Raw genomic sequence first — 13,065 nt, forward strand, 5'->3', positions numbered from 1 at the left:
GTTTGAGAGCCTGTGAAATCCTCCCTGGCCTCGGAGATTTTAAATTGTTTCAATCTATATTTTCTTTGTCTTTTATGTTTCTGAAGCTTCACATTCAATAGCCACATTTGTATCCAAAGCATGGATTTTTTTTTAGAGTTTGACAAAGCTGATCCCGTGGATTCAATTTCCATAAATCCCTTAAAGTGTTTGACCAACTTCTCTTGTTTTGCAAAAATGTCTAACAAAATCACAGGGGAAAACAATTGTTTTTGACATCACAACAGTTTAATATGTTAACTTATTCATTAAATTGTGCTTCACATCAATGGAGATCCTCAGTTCTACAAACTATCATTTTTTAAATAGCAATAAGGGTTGATAATGTCACAATACAATCTCCTAGTACCCGAGTTCATACATATTATTGCACAGAAACAAAAGGAAATATCCCGTAGGTGAAATAATTTACTATCTATTGAATAACTATCTTTACATCTAAAGTGGGGCACCAGATAAAAGTCTAGATTTTTCTTTCCAACATGTTTCATCTTTGATACATTAAATGAAAAATAATGCAAAAGAAGCCCAGAAAGTACTTCCAGGGGGACAAAAACACACGCAAAAAAACAAAAACAAACAAACAAACAAAAAAACAAGGATTAAAACATAAGAAATTAGAAAAGTAAGAGGTTGGTGGAAGGCAAATAATGGCGATAACTAAATCACACAAACTCTGCTTCCTTAGAACACGGTGTTCCCCGGCAAGAACTGAGGTTTTTCAGCACTGACATCTGGCCCTTTGATGAGTTCCCACAGAGCAGCAGAACGTGTAACGCGTCAAAGGATGACTGTTGCAGTCTTTTCCATAGACAACTTAGAACACAGGCTTAAGAAACATCTGCGCTTTGGCGTTCTCAGATGGGGAGTTCTGTTAGGTTACCTCGAGTCCTTGCTTGGAAGTCCCGGGGCTTTTGTCTTGCAGATGTTGCTGGTGTTCATGGCAAGGCGAGTCCTCTGGAAGTCTCAGCACTTCTGCAAGGAAGATTGGCTCTGTCAATGTGCAGTGCGATGGGTCCATGTCCATTCCATCCATGAGGCTACAAAACACACAGGTCTCAGAACCTGCCCACTTGCCCAGAAGGGCTCATTCAAAGTTTTAGGAAATTAGTTCGGATGTGTCCAGGTGAATATGGTGAGAGCATAGCAGGATAATATCCCATAGAAAATGGAGGAGGGGACTAAGGGAGGTGACTTGGAGAAGGAAAGGCTGCATGCTCCCCAGAGGTGCCGTGGCTGGTGGGGGGGGGGGAGTCCTCAGACTCAGCCAGCCCTGAGACCCAGCCGGGAGACATTCAGCTGGAGTTTTGATGACCGTGGAGGCACATTAATTACAAGAAAGGAAAGCCTTGGAGACACAGCTGTGATCAGACTGGGGTACCCTTTGCCTCAGTCCAGCTTTCCCTTGGATCCGACCCCACCAACTCATTCAGCCTTTACTTCAGTCCCTAAAATGCTGCCAACACTCTGGTCCTGTTTCCTGAGCCTCATGCCCTTGTCAGCTCCTTGAAATGGCCCAAAGAATTACAGTCCACATGTCTCCAGTCTGCCCTTGTTCTCGAGGACAGAAACCGTATGTCATTTTTCTGTTTTTCAGGATTTCCTGGCACATATTTAATTCCTCATCTTTCCACCTTTGAAAGACCTGCTTCCCTTTTAGGAGCCCTACTTTCCTCTCTACTTACCCCTACTCTCCCTAACCCCCACCCTTGCATGATCCCATTATACAGGACTTTCTTCTCAGCTAGAGGTCATGGTGGGAGAGGAATCTGATAAACTCTGTGTGAAGATGTTAGCCTAAGACAGCAACTCCTGCATTTCCTCTCTCTGGCAAATGAGCAGGGTGCACAGGGACTCATTTAACACCAAATAAAACTTTTAAGAACCAAAGCAGTAAGTTGCTGATAAAATTCCAGAGACCTGGAGAAGTAGGGAGGAAGGGAGTTGTTTTTTTTTGAGCAGGGGTTCTATTGATCATCCCTTACATCTCACTATTCAGGCTGGTACTGATTCAAGATATTTCTGACACTGAGCTTCCCTAAGGAGTTGTGAGCACATTCCCTCAGCCTTCATCTTGAATCAGTTTCGGATTGGCTGGGGTGAACAGCCAGCGGGAGGTGTTGGAGCGTCTGTGCTTCGCAGTTCCCCTGAAACACTGCCCATCTCTTGGGACATTTCACTCCTAACAAGATGATTCCTCACTGGAGGCAGGGGTAGTGAGCCAACTCTACCAGTCTCCTTGGCCTCTTCTAAGTCACTGCAGTTCTACAAGAAGGTAAGGAAAGACATAAATCAATAAAGACTTCGATTTCCTATTCTTGCAATTCCCAATCCTGATACTGATGCTGAGCAGCATAAAGTCATAGGGAAGGCTCTGAGCAACTTTCTTGTTGATGAACTCGAATTGAGAAATCTTTTCACATCCCTGAAGCTCCACTGGAAACTACCAGGTGGGATAATGAATAGAGGTCCTATGTATCTAACATACGAGAAAGTAGTGAAGATCAAACGGGATCCTAAATGTACAAATGTTTTGAAAGCATTAAGTACTATACAAAGCTATGAATTTTAATCTTCTCCTTTGCAAAACGTATGATGAAATAGATAACTGTGAAAAGCACTTGAAATATTTTTCAATTCCCTTTTGTGTCAGAGACTGATAGTTTTATTAGTATTAATTTTTACATTGTTTCTTTAATAATAGAACCCTCCCCCCCCGTTTATCAAGGCACATGGCAGCCAATAATGAAGACATTTCCTGGTCTCCTTTGCATTTACTTGTAGCTAATGACTAGGTTCTAGCCCATGAGATGTAAGTGGAAGTGATATCTGCAACTTCCTTCCACGTCCTCTCTGTTGTCTGAAATACAAATGAGATGGCAGGAGCCTCAGCAGTCACTTTGGACCACGGGTTGGAAGGCACGTGTTAGTATGAAAGAGCAACAGAAGGGGGCCTGGACTTCTTTAATGTCACTCCCCAGAGCTATCCAACAAGTTTGCCTTTTAAATGAGAGGACAACAGGTTTGATCTCATTTAAGTCACTATTATTTTGAGTTTTTCTCTTAAAGTAGCCAAATGGGAATCCTATCCTATGGATTTAATGTTTGTTTTTTAATGATCTATGCTCATCTCCTTGCCAGGTTTCCTTCTGGTAGATTCTTCCCCATATAAATACTATCTCTACTCAGACTTTTGAACAAGTCCTCATATTTTAAACCCTTGATTAAACTATGAAAAAGTTACCTCCTTGAGATGATAAGAAACCATAGCACACATGATATCCTTAGCTGTTGCCCAACACTGATTGCTAATGTTATTAGTTATTAGAAGGAGTATCCAAAGAATTCTCAGGTCAGGTTTTCTCTGGTTCCCAAGAGTAGGCTGCCAAAAAGTTATAAGGAGACAGAAGAGATAGTATGTCCATGATGATAATTTAAACACACATACAAACATGCACACAAGGTCACCCCATCCCAATCTGGGGCTGTCCTCGTCAAGAGAAGAGAAGGAACGTCTACCTGGGAGTTGTAGGAGTCAGTAGGATGTGGAAGTCCCTGGAGAAATTCTTCCCCCTCCTTTTGGGCTCTTAACACCAGTGTATCTGGAATTGATTGGGTTTTGGATCTTCAAGCTGCTGACTCCCCATGGATCCCAAGGCCCAGATGTCTTCTGTTGGCATCCCTCCTCTGAGCATCACTCAGCATGTAGGTGTGCAGTCAATTTTTGAAGAACAAACTGTGTCCCTACCTCTTCATTTCTATCAACATAGAACCCCCGGGATATGACAAGCATGCTGCTTTAGAATGAAATGGTATGAGGGAGGAAGCCCGTGTCGGTCTTTTTAATTTGCTCAGCACTGGCCTCGGGCCAACACAAAGAGATGGTTTCTCCTGTGAACATTCTGATATCTGGTCTCAAGTGGAGCACCATACATCATGCCTTCAGTGACAGGCGGAGGAAAGCCTTTTGATATAAATCCCGAGATGCCTAAGGAGCAGCGTGAACTTAGCAGAGGCTGCCTCCAAGTCTCAGCTATGCATGAATTCTCTGCCAAAAAATTTAAAGTGAGTTTAAAAGAAACAACCCAAATGCTTTCATGCTTTCTAACTTGTTTTGATTTTCCACATGACAAAACACTGGATTGTTATTGTGTGTGCGTGTGTGTGTGTGTGTGTGTGCGCGTGTGTGCGTGCGTGCGCGTGTGTGCGTGTGTGTGTGTGTGTGTGTGTGTGTGTGTGTGTATCACAGCGGCAGGCTGAGGGATAATTTGCAGCTCTGCCAGTCTAGGCAGAACATTAGATCTTAACATCGAAATGCAAAGAGAGAGAGAGAGAGAGAGAGAGCTGCTCATTAATTGTAGCGGTATTCTCTTCCCTCTCAACCTCAGGAACAAATCAGCGATAAGGGAAACGCTAATATTTTGTGAGTCTAATTTCTACCCACTAACAAGCAATATTGATTTGGTCCCTTTAACATATAGGTCTCAAAAAGTACAAGTGTCTAAGAAATCATCAATCTCTCAGCTTGCTGGTGGGTCAGGGAGGTGGAGAGGGCTGGACTCACCCAAGGCAGCATGGCTCTGGGTCACAGCCGGCTCGGGGTCGTCAGAGTTGTGCCCCGCGCATGGGTCAGCGGCAAATCCTTCTGGGCTCTAATAGCTGGCTTTTTGCATGACTGGCAGGAAGCTTTTGTCCCACATGGAAAACAGGATGGAGTCAAAAGAGCTTGCACTCTGCAGTCGGTCAGACCTAGCATACAATCCACAAGGAAGCTGCCTATTGTCTGTGGGTTTCAATTTTCTTATCTACGTAACTGGGCTTAATAATATCTACCTTGTTGTGAATAGATTTAAGGTATGAATAGGGCCTCCCACAGTAAGTGACACAAGGGAGATCCCCAATAATGCCTTCCCTCACGTGACAGATGAAGCCAAGGGTAATGAGAGAAGAAAATGAATCTCCAAATCTCTCTCTGATGGAGACCCTGGGCTCCCCTCTCTACAGGCATGCACTCCATGAATGCTTGTGGGTTGATGGACTCTCAACTCCAGCGAGAGTATTCTGGAGGCTGCGATGTGGCTTATGTAAAGCTGGCTTAAACATCAAACATGCTAGATATCAATGAAATAGGCTTTTCAATCTGATTTAGGGGTTTCACTCATTTTGCCTTGAGCTCCTTGAAAGGATTGATCAGATCAATGTTGTGAAACTTTCTACCCACTCTCATCCGGCTCCTGAATGCCAGGCAAGGCTTTTTTATTCCCTTTTCCAAACTTCTCCCCTGATTATTCGACAGACTTTGTGTTCTTGTAGTTGTGACTGGGAAAAATTGAAAATAAGACGCAATTGGCAATGAGGCACCTTTTCCTGTCCTCCAGCCCAAGCTGCCAGTTACAGCCACGGCCGAACCACAGGCAAAGATCAAGTGGGGAGAAGAAAGTCACCAGGCTGGAGATATTCAAGGTGTTGGGAGGTAGAGTCTGTCTAAACTCCTGGGACAACCGGCCCCTTGAGTTCCGCGTCTCCTGGCCTAAAGCAGTTATTTATTTAGTGACCTTGAAGATCTTTTGCAGACGGGCCAGCTAAACTCCTAATCTTTGGGCCAAATTCTTTTTAAACTTCTTTGTCTCTGTCATAACAGAATTTCAAACTTAGCAGTACCATATCAAAGAAGATGACTGCTCCAAAGAGGTAAAACAGAAATATCCCGGAAAAAAAGCTAAAAGTTCTGTAGCCCGTTTGGAAATGTGAGACATCATATAGTTATCCTCTTGCTTCCCCCCCCCAGCCCTTAATTTATTAGTCAATTCTTTTTGAATGAAAATGAAATCGGTAACGTGTGATCTCCTTAGACCTTAGTTAATAAGCACATTTTCTCCTAAATGCCCCTACCAATGTTCATTTCTCAGGGGCCAGGCACACGTGTCCCAATTCCACTAGCTGGTCCCTTAAAGATGGGGGAGGAAGCATGGCTCCCTGCTAAGATGCAGGGGCTTTGTGGGGTGTAAGTCTTGAGTGATGGTCAATAGTAGGGTAATCTTGTTTAAAAACAACTGCAACAACAAAATACTGTGCCTTATGATTTAAACCACATTCAAACAGGGTTCAAGATGAGAGCCAACATTCAAATGAGGGTTGGCAGAAAACCTCATCTAAGGGCTGAAAGGGACTTCTTTCTTTCTCTCTCTCTCTCTCTCTCTCTGGACAGACCAATATTTCCATTACAGAGACAGTGTGAAACAGACCAGTTTCAGCAGAATATCCAAGCCATAATTTGGCTTTTCATGTGTGCCTCTGTGGGTTCCCATGGTACTGCAAAGGATGTCTTCAAGAACAGTTTCCTTTCTGGTGCTTCCCTCCTTGACCTCCTAAGGACATCTCTGTTGGATGCATTCCTACCCTACTTAATATCACGGATGGAAAAATGTCAAGGAAAAAAAAAGAAGAAGAAGACAGATCATCTCCAGCTGGATAGGATGAAGACAAAGAGGAAGCAGGTGTCCAAATCAAGCTACATACAGCCAGATGTCCTTAGAACGGCCCATCATCCTCGAAGGTAACCAATGCCACAGAAGGTCAGTGCACCTGCTCATCCTCCCCCTCCTGAGGAAGGAGAGGGCAGGGGGTCACCATCTCACCACCTGGCTATTGTAGTCCTCAGTGACTGCCCCCTCTGTATTCCCACCCTCTTTGGGCCACCGGTGGCCCCTATGCTCCCGCTGCAGCCTGCGCTCCTCCCGCCTCTTTTGCCGGTCCCTCTGGTGCTCTAGCTGCTTGGTGTGGTGGTAGCGCTGCTGGAAGAGGTCTTTCGCGTACTCGTAAAGCTGCATGTCCAGGAAGTTGAGCTCCTCGATGCGCTGGCGGGCGCCCTCGTTGATGTCCACGTTGGAAGCCCGCGTGATGTTGAACTGCGTGAAGGGGGAGATAAACTTGAGGTTGAATGTCCTCTCAAAGAGAAACTGTGTCTTCCTCTGGAATTCTGTGAGCCCAAAGAAGGCCATGTTCTTCAGGTTGTTCTTCGCGCTCTGCAGCAGGATGGTGTTTCTCTCACTCTCATTCATGAAAGTCAAGTTGTAGCAGCCCACCAGGCTGAGGTCGGCCAGCATGCGCACCTGGCGGTTGTTGGCCAGGTTGTAGGTGCAGTCCATGAACTCCCGCAAGCTGACCCCAGACCAGTCGTCCCCGGGGTAGCAGGTGGGCAGCTCATCAGGGGTGGGGCTTCTCCCATCACACATGTGGAGGGAGGTTTTCCACGTGGCCCCTCTCTGGACGTGTTTCCACTCGCTCAGGTAGCGCGACACTGGGTCCCGTAACATGGTGATGTAATAGAAATTCCTGAAAGAAATGAGAAGGAAGAGCATCAGCCTTGACAATGACAGCACTGGGATTCTGAACCTCCATAGTGTTCGTAGCAGCACTGAGTCAACGGGTTCTTCTGCCAAATATTCGTTTGAGAGCGGTTGCCTGCATTTGCACCTATCAGGCAAAGGCTCCCATATGTGGGTGTTTTTATAAACATGCGTGGACTGGTTTTCAACACCATTTGTTGATTTTTCCTCCCTGCTCCAGTGTGGGGAGGGAGGGGGTGGGGGCAATGGGCAATTCATTCATTCAGCAGTTTATTCACTGATAAATTGCTACTGGAAATAATACCTTACAATAAGAAAACACACCAAGATTTTTGAAAGTTATTCCCCAGCCAATATTTTATTTGTAGCAGATGTGGGACTATGTGATAGGGAAACATGCAAGGAGGTGAAGTGATTTATCCAAGATTGTGGGACTAAAAAGGGCAAAGCTGGAAGCCAACGCTCCTTAGTCTTTTCTGTTTACACTGCTGTTCTGGATTACGAGGTAGGTGGGCTTGCGGGGAAGATGTGTTGTGTGTGGAGACCGATATTTATTGAGCACCTACTACGTACTGGGAACTGTGATAGGTGCTTTATGATACTAGCACCGATAATCCTCAGCACAGTTTTGTAAAATGGGCTTTATTATTACTTTTTTTTTTAAGCTGAGAACATAGAGAATGAGAAAGGTGAAAATATAGCCCAAGATCCTAGGACAAATTAATATGTGAACTGCAATGGAGTCTAGGCCTATTGATTTTAATGCCTCTGTGCTTTCCTGTGCACCATATTGATATTTTTAAAACAAAAATATAATTAATATGTATTGAATGCCTATTGTCAGGTGCTGTGGTTATTATAATCACAGGTCTTATCTAATGGCAGCAAATGGAACCTTGAAAAGAAATATATATATATATATTTTTTTAAATGGTTAGCTTCAGGATGATCCAGTAAAGATCAGGGTGCTTCTGGCTTCAAGGGGCAAGAAAAGTGTAAAGAGGCAATAAGAGAGTTGGAAAAGTCGACAGGTAAAGACACAGCACAAAGCATTAGAGGAAAGTAACTCTTGATTTAAAACGAGGAAAATCCTTCTCATAATTTGAACAGCCTGCCTACGGAACAGGCTGCCCACCCACCGCTGTCACAGGAGGGACCCCTGAGCAGAGGGGGTCCCCTGAGCAGACACATGATCCTAAAGAGTTGTGAAAGGAACACCAGGCTTCCCTTCGCCAAGCTAAACTGACTTTTTAAAAAAATTAATACCCAGTAAAAGCAATGACAAACAGAAGGGCTTTAAGGGTGTAGTGCTTTTTTATGCTGCTTTTAAAAAAAGGAATCAATGAACTATAATATTTAAAACTCTACATTTACTATATTTGGTTCTTTTGAATGCCTAGCCAGACCGTCTTGAAATGTGCTAAGGGAACTACAGTAGCTTAAGAAACACTAGCTTCTCCTTAAATTAGAAAGAGGAACATGCTGAAACGGCCACAGACAGGCCAGCCTGATCACTTGCTTTTGCCAATCATCATTTTACATTACTCTGTTGTCTTTTGTAGTGACAGAATGACAATTTCATCAGTGGAAGGAAATTTCCTGAAAGGTCAGTAGGGAAGGCAGAAAAGGACTGACACAGCTTCTGGGCTCCACAAGGAAATGTCGACGGGAAAGTTTTATTTGGAGTGGCTGTTACTATGGTTGAATATTATATGACAGGTCATTATTAATCTTGCTTTGGTCCTATGCCAGGACTTGTCCATGTTTCAATTTTACAAGCAGAGACTGATTTTTATTTCACAAAGCAAGTGCATAATAAATATAGAAACACAAGAATGATGATAGTGATGTAACTCAGGTGCGTTAAGGCTGCCAAACACATCCAGACACAAGAATTTAAATCAGAGATCTTTACATGGAGTCACAAATGGGAAGTTTATAATCTTCCTATAATTGGGCAAAACAGATAACACAAAAAGAGGATTTAAGGAAAAAAGATGATGATGGTAAATGGATAAGTCTCAACCTCATTCATGTGTCTCAGATTTAGAAACGATCCTGATTTTTAAAATAATCATAAGAGCTGGAGGATTTTAGGGGCAAGAATTACAATGGTTTATGACATAAAGGTTTATCTGGAACCTATTCGTGGAATCTTAGTCGCTTTTGTCTCACTCGGGAAAAATTGTCCATAGACTTCCTAGGGCTTTCATTCCATTGGAAACTTACATTTGTCTCAAAGCTGACTGAAGCTGGTGTGGCTTAAAATGGTATTGGTTTCAAATTTAACTTCATTCAGTTTAACATTGCACTTAACAATGACTAGCCAAATCGTAGGGTGATGCTTACATGAGTAAAATAAGTCCCAAATATCTGCAAGGTCTACCAGCCAATTGAATGATTGGAGATTGAATTGATAAGAGATCAATTTGTAAATAAAACTCTGACATCATGACACAAAAATGTACTGGTGGGACATTTATATTGATGAAGTATAAAGCTGTCCCATCTCATGGTTCTGGAATGGAGTGGCTCATATAGCATTTGGATATTGCTTTAGTCAGACATATTCTCATGTATGTTTTGTTTATTTGTTTAAATCCTGCCAAGGGGGCAAAATAGAAAGTTAGAAAAATAGGAAAAATAAGCCAACAGGGTTGAAGAGCACTCAACTATTGGAGAAAGCAAAAACACTTAAAATTGATCAATGGAATCACCTTTTCTCATTTCTATTTTTTTCTCTTTTTTCATTTGCTTCTCTACTTTCAGATAAAAAACTGCAGAGATCAGTATTGAAATGATGGCTACGTCATTGGTGGTTGTTGTATACAAGTTTTGTTCCAGTTTTTGAATCTCCAAAACAAGGCGAACTCATTTTCTTCTGCTCTCCAAACACCCAATTCAGTTTCTAGGGAGAAATCTTAGAGGGTTCTGTGCTACTTGAATTTGCAAGATTCCCTTTTTAGGCTTTACTTGCTCAACAGCACAATGGAAGATAAGACAAAGAACGGAGAAGGACAAGCAGCTCTCCAGCAAAGGAATCTGTTAATTCTGCAAAAGTTAAGCGAACCTCGTGTTTGCCAAGCACCCGGGCGAGGCATCAGGGACTCAGAGATTACTAACACATTGCCCTCAAGGGGATCGCCAGCACCCAGGGATTTTGGTGCAGTGAAAGAAATGCTAACTACCACGTTAAGGGTATGTTCTACCAATCTCCTGGGACCAGAGCAATCTCCAAGACAGATAACTTTATTTGTTGGTGACAGCGTCCTATCAGCAGGTCAGCTGTTTGCCACTTCCTTCACTGAGAGTTTGGGTGAATTCATTTAAGGGCATCTGTAAAGCAATTGCAGCTCTTTAAAATTGTCATTCTTGGGGGGCGCCTGGGTGGCTCAGTTGGTTAAGCGACTGCCTTCGGCTCAGGTCATGATCCTGGAGTCCCAGGATCAAGTCCCGCATCGGGCTCCCTGCTCAGCGGGGAGTCTGCTTCTCCCTCTGACCCTCCCCCCTCTCATGTGCTCTCTCTCTCTCAAATACATAAATAAAATCTTTAAAAAAAAAAAAATTGTCATTCTTGGGGCCCTAAGGTAATGATGGCAAATACACGTGTACTCAGGAAGATTAGGGAACAGGGCACCTTGGTTAGTTCAACGATCGTTTTAACGGATAATGATCGTAGGGGCCATCGCGGCGTCCTCAAGTTCAGAGGCACAGAACACACTTTTTCATGGCTGCTTCAGCGTCTTGTTCTGCTGTGAAGTAATCATATCGTGCAATTCTGAATGCAGCACAGAAACATGACCGCCTTCCCTCTGTCTTTGCCTTGTCCTTTGCTCATCTGCATCCTGCGAAAAACTTCCTGGTCTTTTCCGGCCCAACTCAAGCCTCCTATCCATCTTGCCTGACTTTTCCAGTCTCGAGGGTTTTACTGCATCACTTGCTGCACTTTTAACTTCCATGTGAACGTCTTGGTCACCTCAACCCTTAAATCTCCTCTTTGATAACTGGACTCAGGCCTCACGTCCCAGAACACTTCACCTAAAGTCACACTCATGGCAGAGGTTCAACACCCAGTGCTCCGTAAAAGAGATTATCATCATAGAAGATAAATGTATTTTAATGACTAAGGTTAATTTTGCCTTTTTTTTTTTAAGATTTTATTTATTTATTTGACAGAGAGAGACACAGCGAGAGAGGGAACACAAGCAGGGGGAGTGGGAGAGGGAGAAGCAGGCTTCCTGCAGAGCAGGAAGCCCGATGCGGGGCTCGATCCCAGGACCCTGGGATCATGACCTGAGCTGAAGGCAGACCCTTAATAACTAAGCCACCCAGGTGCCCCAAATTTTGCCTTTGATAAATACTTTCTGTCCTTTCCTAAAACTGATCTGATATTATTTTTGACTGTCTAAAATGTGTGAAAAGAGTAGAAAGAGACATAATCTACGAACGTATCCATCATTTGATTGTGATGGTCCACACGCAGAGAAGGAGACACTCAACACAGACTTTGGGTAAAAAGTAGAGTGTTTCAAACAACAGGTAATTAGGAGCGATGAGGGGGCTTTTTAAAAATGTTAAGCTTACTAGTTTTCTTCCCTACTGCTTCAAGAACCTGTATTTCACCAAGCAGTTTATTGTATAATTGCTCATTTCTTTAATTAGCAAGCCATTTAATTAACACATGCTTATCGAGGGTTTGTTATGTGTAAGGATCTGCTCTAGCAAATGTGGAGAACATAAAAAAAAGAAAGAATAAAATGCCCTCACGTATTGCGGGTGTAAGGATGGTAGATTAGAAAAAGACACTGGGTAGCAAGCTACGGAGGTAAGGAGTGGACAAGCAACACTGAAGAGAAGAGTTAAGAATGTAGAGAGAGCAGAGAGGTCTAATTAGACCAGGAAGTTCATGTTGTGCATTAAACAAAATGTTTGCTTAATAAATGAATGGATGGTAGGAGGGCATAAGTGAGAAGAGCCTGCTGAGCCCAAGGAGTCATGGGCTCTGAATACAACTGTCAATTGCTAAAATGGGAAAAGTGTTAATTTAAGAAGATTCATTAGGCAACAGGGTTCAGGATGGACAAAGTAGGCAGAGCCAGGACAGACATTTGGTAGCTATGGTGAAGGGCCAGTGGGGAAGAGCCCAGAACCGTTGGTGTTGATAAGGAAGAAATCAGGGACAGATTCATATCATGCACCCATGTGTCATTGTTCCCTCCCCATTTCCGCATTGCCAGCTTTCTCCAAACTACCTTTTCCTCCTCTGTATTTTCTTCTTTCCTTCTACCTAATCCTTCCCTCTCGATTCCTCAGTGAAAGAAGGCAGAGCTAGTATGTTCATCAAAATGGTGGAATGAGGAGTGTATGTCTCTGGAATCACCCTGCCTGTGGTGATTCAAAAAAGATTCACTTTTATGAGGTTATCACTTGCCTAGCCAATGAAAACACATCTGGAAGAGCCTACAAAATGCCACGTTCACAAGGGAGATTTAATAAATGTATTCCTTCCACCACTAGTCTAACCCTCGTTAAATCAAGCAACACAGTTAGTATCATCAAGGTCCACAGTTCTGTGCATTCAGAAAAACCAGCTCAAGTAGAAACTCCTCCAGCCAGCCATCTGTGATGTCGTCTGAGGAAGGGATTTCTATTCCCCTGAAACCCGTGCCACTCATGT

General features: G+C 43.3%; 1 protein-coding gene across 3 annotated transcripts in view; it reads right to left on the reverse strand.

The window, feature by feature from the left end:
* Nucleotides 1–245: 245 nt before the first annotated feature.
* Nucleotides 246–13,065, reverse strand: part of HS6ST3 (heparan sulfate 6-O-sulfotransferase 3) — a 650,113-nt gene continuing 637,293 nt past the window's right edge. Inside the window, exons 2-3 of one of the 3 annotated variants that reach the window (XR_013446896.1) lie at nt 3,559–7,374; nt 246–1,014 (exon numbers count right to left, since the gene is read on the reverse strand). Coding sequence is in view for 1 of the 3 variants with exons in the window: in XM_078070182.1 (XP_077926308.1) it covers nt 6,666–7,374 (709 nt within the window). In the remaining 2 variants the exon portion in view is untranslated. Of the gene's footprint in view, nt 7,375–13,065 lie in introns of all 3 variants that reach the window. The other 2 variants (XR_013446895.1, XM_078070182.1) reach the window with 2 other exon arrangements.

The sequence above is a fragment of the Halichoerus grypus genome, chromosome 4 (genome assembly GCF_964656455.1).
Source record: "Halichoerus grypus chromosome 4, mHalGry1.hap1.1, whole genome shotgun sequence".
NCBI lineage: Eukaryota > Metazoa > Chordata > Mammalia > Carnivora > Phocidae > Halichoerus > Halichoerus grypus.